Source organism: Phocoena sinus, chromosome 10, assembly GCF_008692025.1.
Source record: "Phocoena sinus isolate mPhoSin1 chromosome 10, mPhoSin1.pri, whole genome shotgun sequence".
NCBI lineage: Eukaryota > Metazoa > Chordata > Mammalia > Artiodactyla > Phocoenidae > Phocoena > Phocoena sinus.
Window position 1 is genome coordinate 37897599 of NC_045772.1, and position 20645 is coordinate 37918243.

The following is a 20645-nucleotide window of genomic DNA, read 5'->3' on the forward strand; positions in this document are numbered from 1 at the left end:
ATTTTTCATTGTCTCTCTGAAATTCAAATTTACCTGGGTAGGTAAAAATTCGGGAGATGGATGATGGTGAGAGTAGCACAGCAATGTGAATATACTTAGTGCCACTGAACTGTACAGTTAAATATGATTAAAGTAGTATGTTTTATATTATGTGACTTTTACCACAATAAACATTTTTTTAATTAAAAGAAAATAATAAAGTACATTCCAAAGGAAAAAAATGTTTAACTGGGTACCCTGTATTTCATCTGGCAACTCTAACTGTGGGGAAGTGGGAAGGAAAAATGGATGCTGAGCAGGCAAGCAAAAATTGTCCACTACAGGCAGCTAAGAAAGGCTTTACGCAGACCACCAGGATCATGAGATGAGCAGGTTGCCAGCAAATGTTTACAGGTAACTTCCCTGTTCAGAAACCTTTGATGACTCTCTGTCATTCTGTTTAGTACCCAAAGTTCATGCTATTTCACATGAGAAGCTAAGGACATCTTAATGTATGCTGGCCCTCCCTTTCAGGTCTCATATCCTCCCATTTCCCCACAGCACATCTTTTGCTCTGCACACAGGGCTACTCATAATCCCCCTGCAGAGAATGCCTCCCTGCCTTTGCTCATGTTGTTTCTCCTTCCTGGAATAACTACCCCCTCCCTTATTTTACTTGAAATATAATTGCTTACCTTTAAAAACCCAACTCAAAGAGTGTCACAAAAGGTATCTTCTTTCTGCTCCCATAACACAAATATGTAAGCAAAACATAGCTCTATGATAATATTTCATTGCAGTACTTAATACCTGCTTGTTTGTGTGTCACTTCTCTGCTAGATGAAAATTTCCTTAATGTCGGGAATGTATCATCATATTTTTTAAAAATCCTAAAACCTAATTTCTTCCATTTGGCACATAGTAGGTGCTCAGTAAATAATTATTGATTGAATCAAAATATATATTTAAAACATTTTATCATTTGAGCCTTTATTGCCTTTGAAAACTAGTAATTTAAGTGTATACTTCTACACTTTAAAAGAAAAAAAATTGAAGTCTTTGTAAACTTATGTTAAGAAATAACTTCTTGGTATAACACCAAAAGCACATAAAGGAGAAAAATGATAAATTGGACTTCATTAAAACTAAAAACACTTTCAAACTGTGCCATCAGGAAAGTAAAAAAGATAATCGAAATACTGGAAAGAACTATTTATAAGTCATATATCTGACAAAGGACTTGTATCCAAAGTATATATAAGCAATTCTTATAACTCAATAATAAAAGACAAATAACCCAATTAGTAAATGGGCAAATACTTTGAATGGACATTTCCACAAAGTAAATACACAAAACATCAGTAGGCATAAGAAAAGATGCTCAACATAATTAGTCATTAGGGATTGCAAATCAAAACCACAAGGAGATTCCACTTCATACCCACAAGAATGACTATAATAAAAAGACAAGTTTTGGTGAGGATGTGGGGAATTGGAACTCTCGTGATTGCTGGTGGGAATGTAAAATGGGGCAACCACTTTGGGAAATATTTCTTCAAAATGTTAAACATAGAATTATCATATGATCCAGCAATGCTTCTCCTAGGAGAATTCTTCTCCTAGGAATCTCCTAGGAGTTCCACAAGAACTGTAAACGTATGTCCACACAAAGGCTTGTACACAAATGTTCACAGGTACATTATTCACGGTAATCAAAAGGTGGAAACCATTGAAATGTCTATTAACTGATGAATCTATAAATTACATGTAGAATATTCACATGGTAAAACACTATTCAGCAATAAAAGATATGAAATACTGATAATATGCCACAACATGAATGACTCTCAGAAACATTATGTTCAGTGAATAAAGCCAATCACAAAAGACTGTTCTGTGATTCCATTTATGTGAAAGGTACATAATATGCAAATCTGTATTGAAAGAAAGTAGATTAGTGGCTGCCTCGGGCTGGGGGTGGGGGTCTGCTCTTAGGGGACTACTAATGGGTATGAGGTTTCTGTTAGGGGTAATGAGAATATTCTCAAATTAGATTACATCGATAGTTGCACAACTCTTTAAGTATTCTAAACACCGTTGACATTTACACTTGAAACGGTTGAACTTTATGGTATGTAAATTAGATCTCGATAAAGCTATTTAAAATAAGCATTGGGTTTTCCTTTAATTCTCTCATTTGCCCTTTATGTTAAAGTGCCACAATTTTAAAGGTAGATCAAGATAATAATGATTTGGAACAAAGTTGCATATTCTTTTTCTAAGGTATACACCACAGGTTTAATATGACCTTTCCACTCCGAAATTATGAAAACATATATTAAGCTCAGCACAAAATATATTTAAGGTGATTTGAACAGATGAAATATTACACATTTTTAAACATATAATGTCAATAAGCACTTCAGAGAAAAATTGACTGTTCAAAAATTTTCCATGGGTAGTACTAAATTCCAAAGTAGCATAAGGACTATGCAGTACACATCTGTTACCTAAAGGAATTGAAGAGGTTAACATTTTGAAAGTGTTTTATTTTCGTTGTCTGATTACTATTTATATTTACTTAAATTTCTCTTGCCTTGAGCCCATTAAAAAAATTGCAACTTTTAGACAAGATTTTAATGGACTTCAGGTGCACAGATTTGGAATAATCATTTTTCTAATTAGAAAATTAACATCATTCAGTTGCACTGAACAAATATTTGTAGAATTTATACACGTGTGTGTGTGTATGTGTACTGTCGTATGTATATTCATATAGCTATACATACACATACTATATTCTTGTTACTTGTCAATACCATCCAGCATGTGTTATTTTATCGTTTTGATTTTTATGTTCTGATTAAAAGTAATACGGTAAAGGGTAGATGAAATGACCTCGGAATTCAAAGTTCTGCATTTTAATTCAAATCAACTTCATGTAATTACCTAAGTCTCAGTTTCTCCAAAGTTCTTAAGGACTCAAATCTTAAATGTAATTTTTCAATGACAGAAAACATTTTTCACTGCAAAAATGTATTTTCTAATGACTTTTGTAGTTTCTAAAAATTGCCATTTTTTAGTTGACTAGAGGAAATTCTCAATGTGAGGAGGCAGAAATTCTATTAAAGCTTAAGGTTGCCTCATTACTTGTAAGTGGTGTACAGAGTTCGAAGATATTTGCTATTATTACAGAAATCCTGTAATATCATACCTCAGTTATCCCAAATTTGGACATAATTGATTGGCAGGTCGCTCTAGCCTTTCTCTCTAAACCAGTTCTCAATTGCTGTCTAATGAATATAAATAGGCTTTTCCCAGTTCAATGTACAGATAATGGTATCTTATATAAATGTCACTATAAATGTTTTTGGGTTTTGTGTTCATAAAAACTGTCTAAAATGTTGGTTTTTTATTAGCTTCACAATAATACTGCTCTGCATTGTATGTGGTATTGCACGCCCCAACAGAGGGGTTTCACTTTGGAAAGGCAGTTCCCTTCCACTAAGAGCAATTGCTAGGCATGTTCTCAGCTCTGATCCCTCCACAAGCAAACAATCCCAGCAGCTAGGGGAATCAAGACTCTGAAGGAGCAACTGGTCAACTGACCTTTGATCCTTTCCAACACTCTTACACCTTTCACTAGATAATAAGAAGTTTGGCACTTGCAATACAAAAGTTCAGTAATATTTTCAAAGTACTAATTCTGCAAATCCAACTGGTATCTTAAGATGCTATCTTAAGACTGACTCTATCTTTCTCTGCCCTTTTAATTTTGATTTGTCCAACTGTTTCTCCACGTGTTAGGTAACTGGACTTACCAATACCTCTTGCCATTTGTTTGCTTTCCCATTTTCTCTATTTTATTTTTCTCACTGCTTTTGTGATGCTTTCTATACTCCTCCTTTTATCCTACAGTCAGTTTTGTCTAATATGACATTTGCATTCCAAAATATCATGAGTTATGCAAAATTTCAAAATAAAAAACAGGGCTTATGGGGGAAAGGGGTTTGCAGTACAACACTAAAACCTTTATCAATGACTTTTAAAAGAAATAGAATACTATTTCTAAATACTATTTCTAGTATTTCTAATACTAAAAATAGTAGCACAGTTTTACACATGTTAAATGGTTAAGGATTGCATACCTGCTGTGATAAATTTAACTCTTTACTTTGAAAAAGATCTGAAGTTTGCTGATCACAGTGGATGTCAGAAGGGTGATAGCTGTGATCTATTGTGAAGTGGTGGAAGGAGGAGTATCTAAAATCAGACAGGTGTAACACAGATATGGATGGGCTGACTCAAAGCGCTTGATGAAGTGTGAAGTTGGTGTTAGATGTTTGAGGAAAGTGCATGTGTACATTTTGTATATTCCTACACTGATTGATTCAGCTAGGTCTGGTTTTCTGTGTTCAGCCAGTGATTATCAGGAATGAGACTGTACATAAGAAAACACAAAAGTTACATTATGTTCAAATTGTTTCTTTTTTTTTTTTCAAATTGTTTCTTATTGTCAAATTGTCATGCTAGAATGAATTCATATTTTCCAAACAAGCATTCTAACAGAATTGATAGTACTTTTTTTTTCTCCATACTTTCCTATTTCTAGTTTATTGTGATCTCTTTCTCTTAGCACTTATTTCTCCCCAGCTCCTGCACTGTCTTCACCACAAAATTTCTCCAGTGCAGCTAGGCTGTAGGTCATCCTTCTGAAGACATGAGTTACCCTGGTTTCCAGGCAGCCCCTTCAAAAAGAGGAAAAATCAATCTCAGAGTATTTAAACTCTTCAGCCTCTTTCCTGTGGATTGTGTGCACTCATTACTTTTATGTTGATAGCAATATAGAAAGCAAGACTTTTCTATGCTATACCTTTGTTCCAGCTAGGTCAGATTCACAGCAGGAATAACTTTCTTTAAAAGAAAAGTGTAAGTTTTCTTTTACTGAGAGTCATTGAAAATAAGACTTGCAAATTCACAAAGGATCTTGAATAAAAATAGAAAATATTACATAGTTTCTGTGCCCTTATTTATTATTTAATAATAACATGCTGAGTTACATAAATATTTATTTATAATAAATTTTATATGTAATTGATTAAAAATAGCTGCCACTTATTGAATGTTTATGCTATATCCATGTTTTGTGCTAAACCGTGTATAATGTAGCATATATAATAGTTTCCAGTTCAAATGCATCTATTAACCTATTTGAAAATTACTGATCTACTTTTATATTTTAATGTCAATTATGAGTTTTCTCAGAAACTTAGTTTTCCTCCAAAGCTAGTTCTGTTAGAGTTCTTATTTCTCAGTATGAAATCTTTATCAGTCTCATATCTTTAAGTTCATGAATTTTAAATTAAAGATGAAGAAAATTCTAAGTGCAGTTTCTTTCTCTTTTCCTGCAGCGTTTGTCCAATGGTTCTATAGATTCAACTGATGAAACAAGTCAAATAGTTGAACTACAAGAATTGCTTGAAAAACAAAACTATGAAATGGCCCAAATGAAAGAACGTTTAGCAGCCCTTTCTTCCCGAGTGGGAGAGGTGGAACAGGAAGCAGAGACAGCAAGAAAGGATCTCATTAAAACAGAAGAAATGAACACTAAGTATCAAAGGGACATTAGGGAGGTAAGTGATTCGCGGCACTTTCAGTCTTTGCTTCCTGAATGCTGTCTCAGAGATGCTTTTTCCATAATTTCCCCTAATGGCATATACTCTTTACCTTTTCTCAAAAGACCGTAAATCAGTATGCATTATATTAGTTATGAAACTTGTTCACTAAGGCAAAAATAGTTTACTTCATCACCCCTTTATTTTTATTTTTTTTTCTGCTTTACAACAAAATGAATCAGTTATATATATACATATGTTCCCATATCTCTTCCCTCTTGCGTCTCCCTCCCTCCCACCCTCCCTATCCCACCCCATAAATATGTATGGAAAGAAAATGTTGGTATCAAATCTCAGAAGTAATAAAAACTACAGGTTTTTAAATGAATTTTTAAATGTTTTAAGCTGTTAATTTTAAATAACCCTAGATTCGGGTACGAATAATGAATTGCTATACTCTTAGCAGATGGGAATACTCAAAGACATTACTTTAAAAATATCCCTCTTATTTTGGTTTTCTATCTGTGAATGTGAAAGTACATGTGTGAAAGTGGGAACCTTTCTTTCTCTATATGTTCAGTTCTTACTAAACTTAACAACACTTCATCTATTTGAAAAAGTGGGTACTTTAAAGTTACAACAAAAATTACAAGGAGATGTCTTATTTGTGATATTGCCAAATCATCGTACCAGCTGAGGTGAAAAGTTTAGAATCTTTTCACTGTTATCACTCTATTTAATTAAAAAGAAAATTATCTATATTTATGAAAATTTTATTTTGTGACTTTTCACCTTTTCCATTTTTACATGTTCTTTTAAATCATATTTTTATTTTTTTATCTTTTGTACATCATTAACTAGCTGTTATTGGAGTTGACTCTATGTATCCAATTCTTTTCTTCCAATTCTCCTTTGAGCCCATTTTATCATACTTTTGCCTCCACGGTCCCATCAAAACTGTTCTTATCCAGTTTGACCTCCATGTTGCTGAATCCAGGAGACACTTCTCAGTCCTTGGAAGCACTTGATCTAATTACCACTTCCTGGTGTATTTCTTCACTTGGCTAATAGCACACTACACTGTTCCTGATTTTCCTTCATTTTTACTTGTTACCCCCATCTCAGGCTCCTTTACTGGCTCTACTTCTCATCCCCAACCGTGGAATGCCTTTCCTCCTCAATTTACCTTAACTCCCCTGGTAAATTCATGCCGTTTCATGGCTCCAAAAACTACCCATGGTCTTATGATTCCCACTTTATATCTCCACCTTATCCATCTCTCCTGATTTCCAGATGCCTGTATCTAGATCTCTAACGGGTATCTCAAAATTAACATTCTCAAGACTGTTTTCCTGATATTCCCCCCAAGAAGCCAGACTTACTTGCAGTCTTACATATCTCAGCTGACGGCAACTCCATTATTGGTGCTTAGACCAAAAACCTTGGAACTGTCCTTGGTACCTCTCTTTCACTCACACACTGCATTTGCTTCATCCATAAATCTTATTACTTCCAACTTCAAAATATATCCGTCCTGTGACCTCTTCACACACTCTTCATGGCTCTGCCTTATTTCACACAACCACCATCTCTCATTGGATTATTCTAATAGTCTATACTCAACACAGCAGCCTGAGTGACCTCTTGCAGTGTAAGTCAGCTCAAGTCACTTTCTCCTTAAAACTCTTCAATGGCTACCTATTCTACTTACAGTAAAATCAAAGTCCTTGCAGTGGTCAACAACCCTGTACAATCTCTACTCCCACCCTCTCACCTCTGGGAACTCATCTACTACTCTTTCACTTTAATCCACTCAGTTCAGTTACTGTGGCCTCTTAAGCAAGCCAGATCTATTCTGTTGCATTTTCTTTTCCTTCTGCCTTTTACTCAAATGTCTTAGTGAAGTGTTCCCTAACCGTGGTATTTACACATATACACTCTCCTTCTTCTTTCATTTGTTAAAAATCTCACAGAATTACTGCCATCTGACACAGTATGTACTTTGCTGATTTACTTGTTTGTCATATGCTTTCCTCTCCACTGTATATAAAGATTCATAAGAGCTGGGGTTTTTTGTTTTGTCTAGTTTTGTTCATTGCTCTATTTTAATCACATACACAACTACTGAGTATATACTAGGCACTCAAAAGCTCTTGTTGAAAGGATGGATATTTACGGGTGTTAGGTGTAAACATAAAAAGGCATGGATGAAATCAGAATATGTCCCCAAACAATGCCTACTATCTCAGAGTAAGGTAGATAATCCATGAAGTGGTTCTGTCACCGCACAGATAATGATACACCTTTTTATGAGTTAACAGTTCGGGAATGCATCTCTCATCTTCACTCCTCCCACAACCCAAACTCAGAGAATTTATAAAGTACATGCAGTTTAACCCCTCTTCTATATTACTGTTAAGGAACACTAAGATTTTTGACTAGTAAACCACCAGGGCCATTTCTTGAGCTTTTGCTCATTTCCTATTTCTTCATTCTCTTAGTCCCACAGATTTAGCTGTTTTTCTTTCACTTAACACTCACCTATTATATTAATGCTTGTTTAATCCAGTGTCATTTGCAGATAGAGCCCAGTATCTCCAGCTCTCCCTTTCTTATAACCTAAGTAAAACTAACCCTTTGATTCTAATAGTCTTTGGATGTAGGTGACAAAAAGCTAAGTCAGATTTAAAATGTCAATTATATATCTGATGCCAAATTTTTTTTTATAATTAGGAATACCTTCTCACAGGTAAGGTGTTCTGCTTTCACCAGGAATTCTTTGTTTTTTTCAATTTATTTATTTATTTGTTTTTATTTTTGGCTGTGTTGGGTCTTCATTGCTGTGTGCGGGCTTTCTCTAGTTGCGGTGAGCAGGGGCTACTCTTCGTTGTGGTGCGTGGGCTTCTCATTACGATGACTTCTCTCATTGTGGAGCACGGGCTCTAGGCACGCGGGCTTCAGTAGTTGTGGCATGCGAGCCTCAGTAGTTGTGGCTCGTGGGCTTTAGAGCACAGGCTCAGTAGTTGTGGCGTACGAGCTTAGTTGCTCCACAGCATGTGCGATCTTCCCGGACCAGGGATGGAACCTGTGTCCCCTGCATTGGCAGGCGGATTCTTAACCACTGTACCACCAGGGAAGCCCCTCACCAGGCCACCAGGGAAGCCCCTCACCAGGCCCTCACCAGGCCCCTCTTTTACAATATAACTATTCTTATCAGCTCTATAAGTTCTGGGTAGTTATATCTTAGAAGAGTTTCACAAGAAAGGAGTATTTCTCATCACTCACCTTTGAGGGGGCTTGCAAACACAAATGTCTTCAAAACCAGGTAAACAATATAAATGTGTGAAGTGCCAGGTGTAACAGTAGGAAGTGATAGGGTTAATGAGACCTGAACAAGGAGCCTATAATCTGTCTGCCTTTCTAGATGCATCACGTGTGTGTGTGTGTGTGTGTGTGTGTGTGTGTGTGTGTATTAAGCACACTGTGAAGACCAAATAAAATATTTCCCATAAGATTCAGGATGCAAGCCATGGGAGCCTGGTTTATATTTAATTTCTTTAATTCCTTCTGTCCTTTAGGGAAGGTACCTGTAATTGTCCCATTTTTCTCGGGTGATGTAAAGTAACTTGTCCAATGCCTAACCACTATTCTCCCCAACACACTACCTTCCCCACCCCCCAGCACCAGGAAGAATAGAGGACTACCCCAGCTTCAAAATCTGTGCTTCTTCCACTATGAGCAGCTTCCAAAATCAACAAGATGCAATCATTTACTCAGTGATAGCAACTATCATAAAAAATGCAGCTGCACTATAACTGCTTCCTAAATAATCAATCTTTTGATCTTTTCAATAAGCAAGAAAATGTGAAAATCACATACTTTAAAAAGGTATCACATAACACTGAAAACTCCGGACTTCGCTTTTATGTGTTCTTGAGCTGTGGTCACAACAAAGTCTACCAGATTGCATGATTTTAAGTAGAAAAGACAAACAAGGTGATTCTCCTTGCTACCCCTATAGCACTGCTAACCCAGTATGATTTATATATGTTATAAGCAATAACTATTTGTTGAATTAATTAGGAAAAAAATAGAGAATAGGAAAAAACTGACCACATAATTAAAAACTGCAATGCATTTTGCTGTGCATGTGCATGGTCTAATATATCTGAAACAAATTGTGTAAATATATTTCATTCATGGTTTCAGAATACATTTTTGCAATTATTCTTTGTCAAGAAATAAATCTATTCAAAGTTTACTTTTCTTTTTTTTCTTTTTAAGCCAGGGTGATGATTACATCTGTTTAATGTCTTGTATATTTACAAAGTTTACTTTTGTTTGAAGTTTTGTCTTAAGCGCTCCTGAAATTGACTGTCACTTCTTGGAGTAAGGGTTAAAGCTTGGCATAGTACCCAGACTAGAAAATATAGTCAGTCTCATATGGAGGCTTAGTTTACCTCTCCACTCTTTTTTTCTTTTTTTTTTAAATTGGGGTATAGTTGCTTTACAATGGTGTGTTAGTTTCTGCTGTACAACGAAGTGAATCAGCTATATGTATACATATATTCCCCTCCCTCTTGGACCTCCCCACCATCCCATCCCTCTAGGTAACCACAGGGCACCGAGCTGAGCTCCCTGTGCTATATGGCAGGTTCCCACCAGCTGTCTGTTTTACACATGGTAGTGTATATATATCAATCCCAATCTCCCAATTCATCCGACCCCCCTTTCCCCCTGCCCCATGTCCACACGTCTGTTCTCCATGTCTGCATCTCTATTCCTGCCCTGCAAATAGGTTCGTCTGTAACATTTTTCTAGATTCCACATATATGCGTTAATATACGATATTTGTTCCACTCTAATCAAGAAGGCTACTAATCGGGTATTTGGATACTAATATCTCATTAAATATATTGATATTCAAAGAGAATTTTCTGTGAAGTATTTCAGTTATATTTTGTTTTGTGAATACAGCTTATCACTCCAACTTCTTATTAAGAGCTCTTTGAATGTTCACTATGTGATTATATGAGTGAATACATATCAATTTTGTCTTTTCTATTATCTGAAACATGGAGTTATACTTTTCACTTTACTAGCTCTAAGTTACTATAGAATTATATTTATTTGATATAATAAAATCCAGTTTTAACATAAACTTCAAGTTAAGAGAAAATTAATCCTTTATGCAGTTTTTCAACTTTTTTTAGGCAGCAGTTTTCAGGAACTAGAAAAAGCTTTCTTTTTTAAAATTTCCAAGTAACACACAGCGAAAAGATACTTCTCCAACATGTAAATTCAAAATTTATTCTTGGCAACACAGCCTGCAGTTATAAATTGAATCTCCCATATGAATCACTGAATTAAAAATGAAATACGAAAGTCACATCCAATGACTCCTATATGTAATATACGCCATTGTCAGATCAGCTAATTATAGGCATAATAGTAAGAAAAAGATAATACATAAATAATAATAAAAAGCTATTATTTATTTAGTGTGTATTGTACATGGTAATAAAAAAGAATAATAAAAAAGAAGCTAGAATTTACTGAGTGTATATTGTACATAAGACATCATGCAAAGCACTTAAAATATATCACAACAATGTCATGTATTAACATCCCAACCAAAAACCGAAAAAAAAAATATATAAGAAAAAAGAAAGCACATGAAGTTTAGAAAAGCTAAGCAGTGTTTACCCATAACAGGGTTAATAAGTATCAAAAACTAGAATTTAAAGCAAGTATGTACTACTTCATGCTCATGTTCTAAAGAAACACGTGTATGCCTTTAACTGAATTTATGGCTATTATAATTTTGTAAGATGTTTATATATGTAGGCTAAATTTAGACTTTTTTCTTGGGCTACAAAATTGACATAACATTCCTAGAGTTCTGTGTGAAAATGAAATTAACAATACAGAATTAATAATTGTAAGCAGCACTTTGAAGGAATAGTCTAAGATTGAAAACTCTACCCTCATTGGACTAAAAAATATAGGAAACAGAAAAAGTCAAAATCTTAAGCAAAAGCTTTTTAAATAGTAGCTTTTGTTTGGATGGCTAAAATCTAGGGATGCATATATAATGTTGAAAAAAATTAGTTTGGATAATTTTTGCCAAATTGATGGATTAATTGTTGCATACATTTGAACATTAATATTAACATAATTAACCAAGTAGTCTTTAGTTTGGTCTTGAAGTTCAGCAAGACTAAGGTAGTCAAAAAGGCAACAAAATCTCATTCCAGATAGAAATGTTGCAGAGTGTGTTAGTTTCCTAGGGCTGCCATAACAAATTACAATAAAAGGGATGGCTTAAAACAACAGTAATTTATTCTCTCATAGTTCTGGAGACTCTAAGTCCAAAATCAAGGTATCAACAGAGCCATACAGTATTCCCTCTGAAGGCTCTGGTGAAGTATTCTTCATTGTGTCCTCTAGCTTCTGGTGGTTGCTAGCAATCCTTGGTGTTCTTGGCTGGTGGCAGTATAAAGACAATCTCTGTCTCCTTTTTCACATTGCACTTTTCTCTGTATATCTTCGTCCCCAAATCTTCCTTTCCCTATAAGAACACCAGTCACTGGATTTAAGGCCCACCCTATCCTGTATGATCTCATCTTAACTTGATTACATCTGTAAAACCTTATTTACAAAGGATATCACGTTACCAAGTCCTAAGTGAACATGAATTTTTCACTATTCCTCTCAGTACATAGAGATATTGTACATAAAGAAAGTGTCAGGACATTAAGCTATGTGTTTGCAAGGCTTTGTAGCTCAGATTTTACATTGAAGATGGAGGGGAACATACAAAGGTATTGTCAAGAAGCAAGTTGGTCAGCAGGTTGGGAATAAGTAATCAGGAAAAAAGACTAATGGCAAGATGACAGATTAGGCTATTAAGTGGGAGTTAGGGTAGAGGAGTTTTCAAGGATGATCCTAAATTTCTGTGCAGCACGGTGTCATTCCATAGTCAAGTAATACTAGGTAGGGGGAGGCAGGGAGACTAAGGACAACATGATGAGTTTCTTTATAGACTATGACTTTTTAATTAATTTTAATTTTTTTATATACACATAATTTTCAAAGTCAAATACTATCAAGAGAGTACAAATCTAAACATGCATGTGCACAAAACACATACATATACAAAAAGCCACCACTTACCTCCCATCTCACTTCCCTGAAATTCTTTTTTCCCCCCCTCACTGTGTCCAAATTTCTTTTTTTTTTTTTTAACATCTTTATTGGAGTATAATTGCTTTACAATGGTGTGTTAGTTTCTGCTTTATAACAAAGTGAATCAGCTACATATATACATATATCACCGTATCTCCTCTCTCTTGCATCTCCCTCACACCCTCCCTATCCCACCCCTCTAGGTGGTCACAAAGCACCAAGCTGATCTCCCTGTGCTATGAGGCTGCTTCCCACTAGCTATTTTACGTTTGATAGTGTATATATGTCCATGCCACTCTCTCGCTTTGTCACAGCTTACCATTCCCCCTCCCCATATCCTCAAGTCCATTCTCTAGTAGGTCTGTGTCTTTATTCCCATCTTACCCCTAGATTCTTCATGAACTTTTTTATTTTTTCTTAGATTCCATATATATGTGTTAGCATACGGTATTTGTTTTTCTCTTTCTGACTTACTTCACTCTGTGTGACAGGCTCTAGGTCCAACCACCTCACTACAAATAACTCAATTTCGTTTCTTTTTATGGCTGAGTAATATTCCATTGTATATATGTGCCACATCTTCTTTATCCATTCATCTGCTAATGGACACATAGGTTGCTTCCATGTCCTGGCTATTGTAAATAGAGTTGCAATGAACATTTTGGTACATGACTCTTTTTGAATTATGGTTTTCTTAGGGTATATGCCCAGTAGTGGGATTGCTGGGTCTTATGGTAATTCCATTTTTAGTTTTTTAAGGAACCTCCATACTGTTCTCCATAGTGGCTGTATCAATTTACATTCTCACCAGCAGTGCAAGAGTGTTCCCTTTTCTCCACACCCTCTCCAGCATTTATTGTTTCTAGATTTTTTGATGATGGCCATTCTGACTGGTGTGAGATGATATCTCATTGTAGTTTTGATTTGCATTTCGCTAATGATTAATGATGTTGAGCATTCTTTCATGTAATTGTTGGCAATCTGTATATCTTCTCTGGAGAAATGTCTATTTAGGTCTTCTGCCCATTTTTGGATTAGGTTGTTTGTTTTTTTGTTATTCAGTTACATGAGCTACTTGTAAATATCAGAGAGTAATCCTTTGTCAGTTGCTTCATTTGCAAATATTTTCTTCCATTCTGATGGATGTCTTTTGGTCTTGTTTATGGTTTCCTTTGCTGTGCAAAAGCTTTTAAGTTTCATTAGGTCACATTTGTTTATTTTTGTGTCTATTTCCATTTCTCTAGGAGGTGGGTCAAAAAGGCTCTTGCTGTGATTTATGTCATAGAGTGTTCTGCCTATGTTTTCCTCTAAGAGTTTGATAGTTTCTGGCCTTACATTTAGGTCTTTAATCCATTTTGAGTTTATTTTTGTGTATGGTGTTAAGGAGTGTTCTAATTTCATACTTTTACATGTACCTGTCCAGTTATCCCAACACCACTTACTGAAGAGGCTGTCTTTTCTCCACTGTATATTCTTGCCTCCTTTATCAAAGATAAGGTGACCATTTGTGCGTGGGTTTATCTCTGGGCTTTCTATCCTGTTCCGTTGATCTATATTTCTGTTTTTGTGCCAGTATCATACTGTCTTGATTACTGTAGCTTTGTAGTATAGTCTGAAGTCAGGGAGCCTGATTCCTCTAGCTCCATTTTTCATTCTCAAGATTGCTTTGGCTATTCGGGGTCTTTTGTGTTTCCATACAAATTGCAAAATTTTTTGTTCTAGTTCTGTGAAAAATGCCACTGGTAGTTTGATAGGGATTGCATTGAATCTGTAGATTGCTTTGGGTAGTAGAGTCATTTTCACAATGTTGATTTTTCCAATCCAAGAACATGGTATATCTCTCCATCTATTTGTATCATCTTTAATTTTTTTCATCAGTGTCTTATAATTTTCTGCATACAGGTCTTTTGTCTCCTTAGGTAGGTTTATTCCTAGATATTTTATTCTTTTTGTTGCAATGGTAAATGGGAGTGTTTTCTTAATTTCACTTTCCGATTTTTCATCATTAGTATATAGGAATGCCAGAGATTTCTGTGCATTAGTTTTCTATCCTGCTACTTGACCAAATTCATTGATTAGCTCTAGCAGTTTTCTGGTAGCGTCTTTAGAATTCTTTATGTATAGTATCATGCCATCTGCAGACAGTGACAGCTTTAGTTCTTCTTTTCCGATTTGCATTCCTTTTATTTATTTTTCTTCTCTGATTGCTGTGGCTAAAACTTCCAAAACTATGTTGAATAAGAGTGGTGAGAGTGGGCAGCCTTGGCTTGTTCCTGATCTTAGTGGAAATGGTTTCAGTTTTTCACCATTGAGGACGATGTTGGCTGTGGGTTTGTCACATATGGCCTTTACTATGTTGAGGAAAGTTCCCTCTATGCCTACTTTCTGCAGGTTTTTTTTTTTTTTTTTTTTTTTTTTTTTTATGCGTTACGCGGGCCTCTCACTGTTGTGGCCTCTCCCGTTGCGGAGGACAGGCTCCGGACGCGCAGGCTCAGCGGCCATGGCTCACGGGCCCAGCCGCTCCGCGGCATGTGGGATCCTCCCAGACCGGGGCACGAACCCGTGTCCCCTGCATCGGCAGGCGGACTCTCAACCACTGCGCCACCAGGGAAGCCCCTTTCTGCAGGTTTTTTATCATAAATGGGTGTTGAATTTTGTCAAAAGCTTTCTCTGCATCGATTGAGACGATCATATGGTTTTTCTCCTTCAATTGGTTAATATGGTGAATCACGTTGATTAATTTGCGTATAATGAAGAATCCTTGCATTCCTGGAAAAAAACCCACTTGGTCATGTTGTATGATCCTTTTAATGTGCTGTTGGATTCTGTTTGCTAGTATTTTGTTGAGGATTTTTGCATCTATATTCATCAGTGATATTGGCCTGCAGTTTTCTTTCTTTGTGACATCTTTGTCTGGTTTTGGTATCAGGGTGATTGTGGCCTCATAGAATGAGTTTGGGAGTGTTCCTGTCTCTGCTATATTTTGGAAGAGTTTGAGAAGGATAGGTGTTAGTTCTCTAAACGTTTGATAGAATTCGCCTGTGAAGCCAACTGGTCCTGGGCTTTTGTTTGTTGGAAGATTTTTAATCACAGTTTCAATTTCAGAGCTTGTGATTGGTCTGTTCATATTTTCTGTTTCTTCTTTGTTCAGTCTCGGCAGGTTGTGCATTTCTGAGAATTTGTCCATTTCTTCCAGGTTGTCCATTTTATTGGCATATAGTTGCTTGTAGTAATCTCTCATGATCCTTTGTATTTCTGCAGTGTCAGTTGTTACTTCTGCTTTTTCATTTTTAATTCTATTGATTTTTTTTTTTTTTTTTTTTTTTTTTGCGGTACGTGGGCCTCTCACTGTTGTGGCCTCTCCCGTTGTGGAGCACAGGCTCTGGACACGCAGGCCCAGTGGTCATGGCTCACAGGCCCAGCCGCTCCGCAGCATGTGGGATCTTCCCGGACTGGGGCACGAACCTGTGTCGCCTGCATCGGCAGATGGACTCTTAACTACTGCGCCACCAAGGAAGCCCCTAATTCTATTGATTTGAGTCTTCTCCCTTTTTTTCTTGATGAGTCTGGCTAATGGTTTATCCATTTTGTTTATCTTCTCAAAGAACCAGCTTTTAGTTTTACTGATCTTTGCTATTGTTTCCTTAATTTCTTTTTCATTTATTTCTGATCTGATATTTATGATTTCTTTCCTTCTGCTAACTTTGGTGGTTTTTTGTTCTTCTTTCTCTAATTGCTTTAGGTGCAAGGTTAGGTTGTTTATTTGAGATGTTTCCTGTTTCTTAAGGTAGGATTGTATTGCTGTAAACTTCCCTCTTAGAACTGCTCTTGCTGCATCCCATAGGTTTTGGGTCATTGTGTTTTCATTGTCTTTTGTTTCTAGGAATTTTTTGATTTCCTCTTTGATGTCTTCAGTGATCTCTTGCTTATTAAATAGTGTATTGTTTCACCTCCATGTGTTGTATTTTTTACAGATCTTTTCCTGTAATTGATATCTAGTCTCATAGTGTTGTGGTCAGAAAAGACACTTGATACGATTTCAATTTTCTTAAATTTACCAAGGCTTGATTTGTGACCCAAGATATTATCTATCCTGGATAGTGTTCCGTGAGCACTTGAGAAAAATGTGTATTCTCTTGTTTTTGGATGGAATGTCCTATAAATATCAATTTAGTCCATCTTGTTGAGAGTTGAGATGGTGTTGAGATGGAGATCTCTGGGAGACTTTTGCCATTTAATATTACGTGGAGCTGGGAGATCTCTTGTGGACCAGTGTGCTGAAGTTGGCTCTCCCCCCTCAGAGGCACAGCACTGACTCCTGGCTGGAGCACTAAGAGCCTTTCATCCACATGGCTCAGAATAAAAGGGAGAAAAAAATAGAAAGAAAGAAAGAAAGAGAGAGAGAGATAGAGAGAGAGAGAGAGAGAGAGAGAGGGAGGGAGGGAGGGAGGGAGGAAGGAAGGATGAAAGGGAATAAAATAAAATAAAGTCATTAAAATAAAAAATAATTATTATGAAAAAAATTTAAAAAGTAAAAAAAAAAAAAAGAACGGACAGACAGAATCCCAGGACAAATGGTGAAAGCAAAGCTATACAGACAAAATCTCACACAGAAGCATACACATACACCCTCACAAAAAGAAAAAGGGAAGGAAAAAAAAAAATATATATATATATATATATAGTTGCTCCCAAAGTCCACCTCCTCAATTTGGGATTATTTGTTGTCTATTCAGGTATTCCACAGATGCAGGGTACATCAAGTTGATTGTGGAAGTTTAATCTGCTGCTCCTGAGGCTGCTGGGAGAAATTTCCCTTTCTCTTCTTTGTTAGCACAGCTCCCGTGGTTCAGCTTTGGATTTGGTCCCGCCTCTGCGTGTAGGTCTCCTGAGGGGTCTGGTCTTCGCTCAGACAGGACGGGGTTAAAGGAGCAGCTGCTTCTGGGGCTCTGGCTCACTCAGGCCGGGGGGAGGGAGGGTATGCGGGGCGAGCCTGTGGCGGCAGAGGCCAGCGTGACGTTGCACCAGCCTAATGCGTGCGGTGCGTTCTCCCGGGGAAGTTGTCCCTGGATCCTGGGACCCTGGCAGTGGCGGGCTGCACAGGCTCCCGGAAGGGGAGGTGTGGAGAGTCCCTGAAATTCTTAATTTCAACCCTTTTAGCCATTACTTCTGGTATTTTCTCTTATTTAAACTTATCCTATGTCTTGCTGTTATATTATATGAGGATTTTAACTCTCTTCTTTCCCTTCCTTTCTCTTAACACCCATCCTTCCACTATAATCATCTCAAAATCACATTCGGTGTTACCATTATTATGACTATGTAAATAATTCCACAAATGATCCAAGTAGTCATTTTCAATGGTAATTTTTCCTTTTGTATGGCTTTCTGTTTTTCTAGGATTTTATTAATTACCTGGTAAATAAATTTGCTTACTTATTTTTAAAGCTATGGTAAGTCTTTCCACCCACTCCAACAGTTTGGTTTCATAATTTCAATTCAGATTATGGACAATGGTCCATAATTTATCGGATAATTTATCATTCTTATTTTTAAGAATGAGAGTAAGAATTCTCATTCTTATTTTGTTTGAATCATCTCTGTTTCCTCTGCTCTCCACCTCTGATCTGTACCAAAATTTTTATAAGCCTGTTTCATTCTTCTTGCTATTGTTATGGGATTTACCTCTACTAGCACCTTGAAAATTCAGGAGAAAAAGTGACCAAATCCCTGAATTAGAAAAGGCATAGGGTTTCCCTGGTGGCGCAGTGGTTGAGAGTCTGCCTGCCAATGCCGGGGACACGAGTTCGTGCCCCGGTCCGGGAAGATCCCACATGCTGCGGAGTGGCTGGGCACGTGAGCCATGGCTGCTGAGCCTGCGCGTCCGGAGCCTGTGCTCCTCAACGGGAGAGGCCACAGCAGTGAGAGGCCCGCATACCAAAAAAAAAAAAAAAAAAGAAAAGAAAAGAAAAGGCATAAAACCCAGAATACAGATAATGACTGAACTTTGAGGGAAGGTGGAACACCTGTTCTAAACTAAAAGATAGAGGTTAAGGATTTATGTGGATGTAGTTAAATTTCCAGATGGTGGTTAAGGAAGATCAGGAAGCTGAAGGACTGTCCATTTAAGGGCTTCTATTTCTGTTGGAAAATTAGAATGGAATTTATCTGTTCTGTGCATGTGGCAGGACTGACTCTGGATCTTGTAGGAGAGTAACAAAGAGACTGCTTAGGAACAAGTGGTCAAAGAAACCTGGATGGTAATAAATGGAAAACACCACCATCTCCTCAATGTCAGGCTCCTTATGCAAAGGAGCTTCCCAAATTATCAGAAAACCACACCAGGCCCAAGATGCTCACTTCTGCAGCTGATTTTTCCCCATATCTCAAAAAAGTAGGTTATCTACCTACTAATAAATTCCCATGTAAGCTATTAGGAAGATAAAATCATTTCCATGTTATCTATGAATTATATGGTTTAAAATTATTGCTTAATATAATAGTTAATATTATATTAATAATATAGTATTTAAAATTATCGCTTCATTTGCACCAATAACTGATTTTCCCCTAGAGATTTGTATTCATTGAGTTCTATAAATTCTTTTTCATTGGAATATATCATATTCCAATTAAACAAGGGAAATGGTTAAGTTCCAAAGTAAATTTGTCAATTCATTTGTGAGTGTGATTCAAATTTACTTTTTTTTTCATTTTTGCCTTCTCTTTTAACCACTGAGCTACTCTTACTTATACATGACAATAAGGATACTGATGATATTTATTATCCTTCTTTGAAAAACCCTTTGCAATTTGGAACTATAGCCACCATTTTACCAATTTTATGATTTGCAACTCTACCCATAATTATACTGATTTCTACTGTGTAATGAACTAATTTTTCTGCCACTTCTTTTCTAAGAATACCAAGTCTACAGTAAGGAGTTTTAAAATGTACTCCATTGCATTCTCAGATAGAGAAAGCTTTTTGCTAACCCAAGATGGAAGAAGAATTCTGACAAATAAGTTGAGAAAACTCACATGAAATCTTGCATCCCCTTAATGAAAAGAAAGGAATGAATATTTACCTCAAGAAAGCAATAGTTTCTTTTATAGCTCACTATTTAATTTAAATAATAAGACAGTATATAAACTAAGAATCTGATTTTTAAAATTATTTTAATTGTAGGCCATGGCACAGAAGGAAGATATGGAAGAAAGAATCACGACCCTTGAGAAGCGTTACCTCAGTGCTCAGAGAGAATCTACCTCCATACATGACATGAATGACAAACTAGAAAATGAGTTAGCAAATAAAGAGGCCATCCTACGGCAGGTTCAGTATCTCTATCTTGGTTTTGTTCTGGTCGGTGTGTTCTCACCATTCTCACAAAACATGGAGTAAATAAAATATGGTATTCTTTGGTAATCAATCATTCTCTAAAATGTATAACCAAGCTAACTAAACAGATGTGATTTTTAGTGTGTAATCTAGAAATCTATCTTAATAATAATAAAAATAATGACTAATATTTACTTTGTATCTAGACATGAACCAGAAACTGTGCTAAACAGTTTACATGTATTACCTCACTTAAATCCAACCACCACCTGTAAGTACAATTATTATACTGTAAAGTGTAATAATTATTATACAATTATTATATCGAGGAGTAAAGTAAGTACAATTATTATACTGAGGAAACTAAGGTTCAGAGACATGAATCCTCTCCTAAGGTCACACATATGGTAATTGCAGAGTCAATAATGGAAACCTAGGTCTATTCGGCTCTGGAGGAGTGGGCAAACTATGGCCCATGTGCCAAAACTATGGCTCTGTTTTATAAATAAAGGTTTATTGAA

The 20645-nt window shown here is 36.3% G+C and overlaps 1 protein-coding gene across 10 annotated transcripts in view; it reads left to right on the forward strand.

The window, feature by feature from the left end:
- The window catches only part of PPFIA2 (PTPRF interacting protein alpha 2), a 473113-nt gene that overhangs the window by 347357 nt on the left and 105111 nt on the right, over nucleotides 1-20645 (forward strand). For all 10 annotated transcript variants that reach the window (XM_032644985.1, XM_032644987.1, XM_032644989.1 and 7 more), the window contains 2 exons: nucleotides 5391-5612; nucleotides 19972-20118. In XM_032644985.1, the coding sequence (XP_032500876.1) occupies nucleotides 5391-5612; nucleotides 19972-20118 (369 nt within the window). The remainder of the gene's footprint in view (nucleotides 1-5390; nucleotides 5613-19971; nucleotides 20119-20645) is intronic.